Here is a 2135-nt window from a genome sequence, read left to right as displayed (position 1 = left end):
GGCTTACCCCATCAAACATCGCACCTCAACTCATTGACTTTGACACCACAATGTAACCCCTTCCCGGCGGAATTATCGCTTTTGATTTGGATATGTTGTATTTCATATCCACTACGGCCTACATGCAAAGTTTGAAGTCAATTGACTCCGTGGTTGATTAGACGTTCAACGTCTGAAACCAAATGGAATGTACGTCCAATCTGCCCTGCTCTGATTGGTCGGTTTTCTAACCCTGAATGGAATGGACGTCCATTCCACCCCCACCTGTTGGATAGCGTGTTTGACGTCCAACGGGTTTGACGTCCAACGGGTTTGGGTCCAGCGTGTTTGACGTCCAACGGGTTTGACGTCCAACGGGTTTGGGTCCAGCGTGTTCGACTTCCTCATCCAACCGGTTCGACGTCCAACGGGTTGATGGGTTCATCCAACGGGTTCGGGTCCAATGGGTTAATGCGCTCCTTGGACGGGTTCGACATCCAACGGGTTTGGGTCCAGCGTGTTCGACTTCCAACGGGTTAATGCGCTCCTGGGACGGGTTCGACGTCCAACGGGTTCGACGTCCAACGGGTTGGGTCCAGCGTGTTCGACTTCCAACGGGTTAATGCGCTCCTGGGACGGGTTTGACGTCCAACGGGTTTGACGTCCAACGGGTTGGGTCCGGCGTGTTCAACTCCCAACGGGTTAATTCCCTCCTGGGACGGGTTTGACGTCCAACGGCTTCGACGTCCAACGGGTTTGGGTCCAACGGGTTTGACTTTCAATGGGTTAACGGGTTTGCGTCTAATTTAACCGCCTATCCTGACCTCACTGCCCACCCCTGTCTCTAGCCTCACTCTTTTTCAACCCTAACCCTGACTCTGACGACCTCATCCTCCCCCCCAGCCTCTACCCTCACTCTTTGTAACCCTACCCTCTGTCTCTTGCTTCACCTGCCTTTATATATATATACGTCTTTCATCCCCCTGTGGTGCCTCTCACCCGTGATATCACTTGACCCCTGTACCCTCTGACTCGATCTTCCCCCTCTCTGCCTCCTGATATATCCCTCGCAGCCAACAAAACATCTCCACCAGCCGGTTGTGCTCGATGCCCTGCCCCTCAACCTTCTGTCCCAAAAATTCAATCACCGCCTCCTGATCATCTGCATCCACATTGAACTCTCTCAGCCGCTGTCTCCACGCCTGCTTCATCTGCCCTGCATGACACCCATACATCATCATTGCCACTGTCGGGATCAAAAATCCCCTGTACGGACACTGCCTCTGTGTCTTCCAGCTGTTGCATATGGACTGCGGCATCCCGCATCGGAAGCACCCGGAATACTGTGTGTATTTGATCTTGCTCCGCACTGTCATCATCCATCTCTTTGCCTCCTGGCTCTCCTCGTGGGGACACTGGTACAGCTCATGGTCAAACTCCCTCCCGCTTGCAATTTGCACATATCAAACACTGATCCTTCCACCTCTGCGCCTCTTCCACTAAAACCTCCTCATCCATCAATGCCCTCTGCCCTCGCTGCTGATGTGTGATGATGAACCGGCCTTGATGGACATTCTGTTTGTGGAATGTCTGTCTGATTGTTGATGGGATGCCTCTGATGTCTTCACTGATTACCCTTCATTCTGATTGCTGTGAACGTGTAATCCGCCTCCTCCATGGGGCTCACCACGGCCCACTCTCCCACCATCTGGCTTGCTTGGTTCCTGGCCAGCATGTCGGATGCATTGGCGTCCAGTCGCAGCGCCTTGTGCACCACCATGAACCGTGCCACCTTGATGATCCGTGACAATATTGGTGGGTAGCTCTCCGCGTCGCGCCATCATACTCCACTCGTCCAGCAGCGCCCAACATGTTATCACGCGCACCATAATCTTTATCTGAACCACTGGTTCAGCAGCTCAATGCAAAAATCTCAACATGCTCATCTGAATCTTGGTTAATTTGAACTTATCTTTCTTCTTCTGACTGGGTATCTCTCTGTCTCTTCTCTCCTCTCTCCTCCCTCCATCCACAACTGCTCCTATTCTCTTGCCCATTCATCTGCTATCATGGGGTCTGGGCTGATGGAATGTCCTGGTCGACTCCCTCTGGGGGGGCTACTGCATAATACCCTCAAGTCTTGGCGTGGCGGGGGG

At 53.0% G+C, this 2135-nt stretch overlaps 1 protein-coding gene across 1 annotated transcript in view; it reads right to left on the bottom strand.

Annotated features, from left to right (window-relative positions):
- Positions 1-1898: 1898 nt before the first annotated feature.
- Positions 1899-2135, bottom strand: part of HCAG_09205 (predicted protein) — a gene marked incomplete at both ends in the record, with an annotated part of 2060 nt that continues 1823 nt past the window's right edge. The window contains one exon of the mRNA XM_001535829.1: positions 1899-1925. Within this exon, the coding sequence (XP_001535879.1) occupies positions 1899-1925 (27 nt within the window). The remainder of the gene's footprint in view (positions 1926-2135) is intronic.

This window comes from Histoplasma capsulatum, genomic scaffold (genome assembly GCF_000149585.1).
Source record: "Histoplasma capsulatum NAm1 scaffold_59 genomic scaffold, whole genome shotgun sequence".
NCBI classification, from domain to species: Eukaryota; Fungi; Ascomycota; class Eurotiomycetes; order Onygenales; family Ajellomycetaceae; genus Histoplasma; species Histoplasma mississippiense.
Note: the sequence above shows the minus strand (reverse complement) of the source record. Positions and strands in the feature narration are given on the sequence as shown.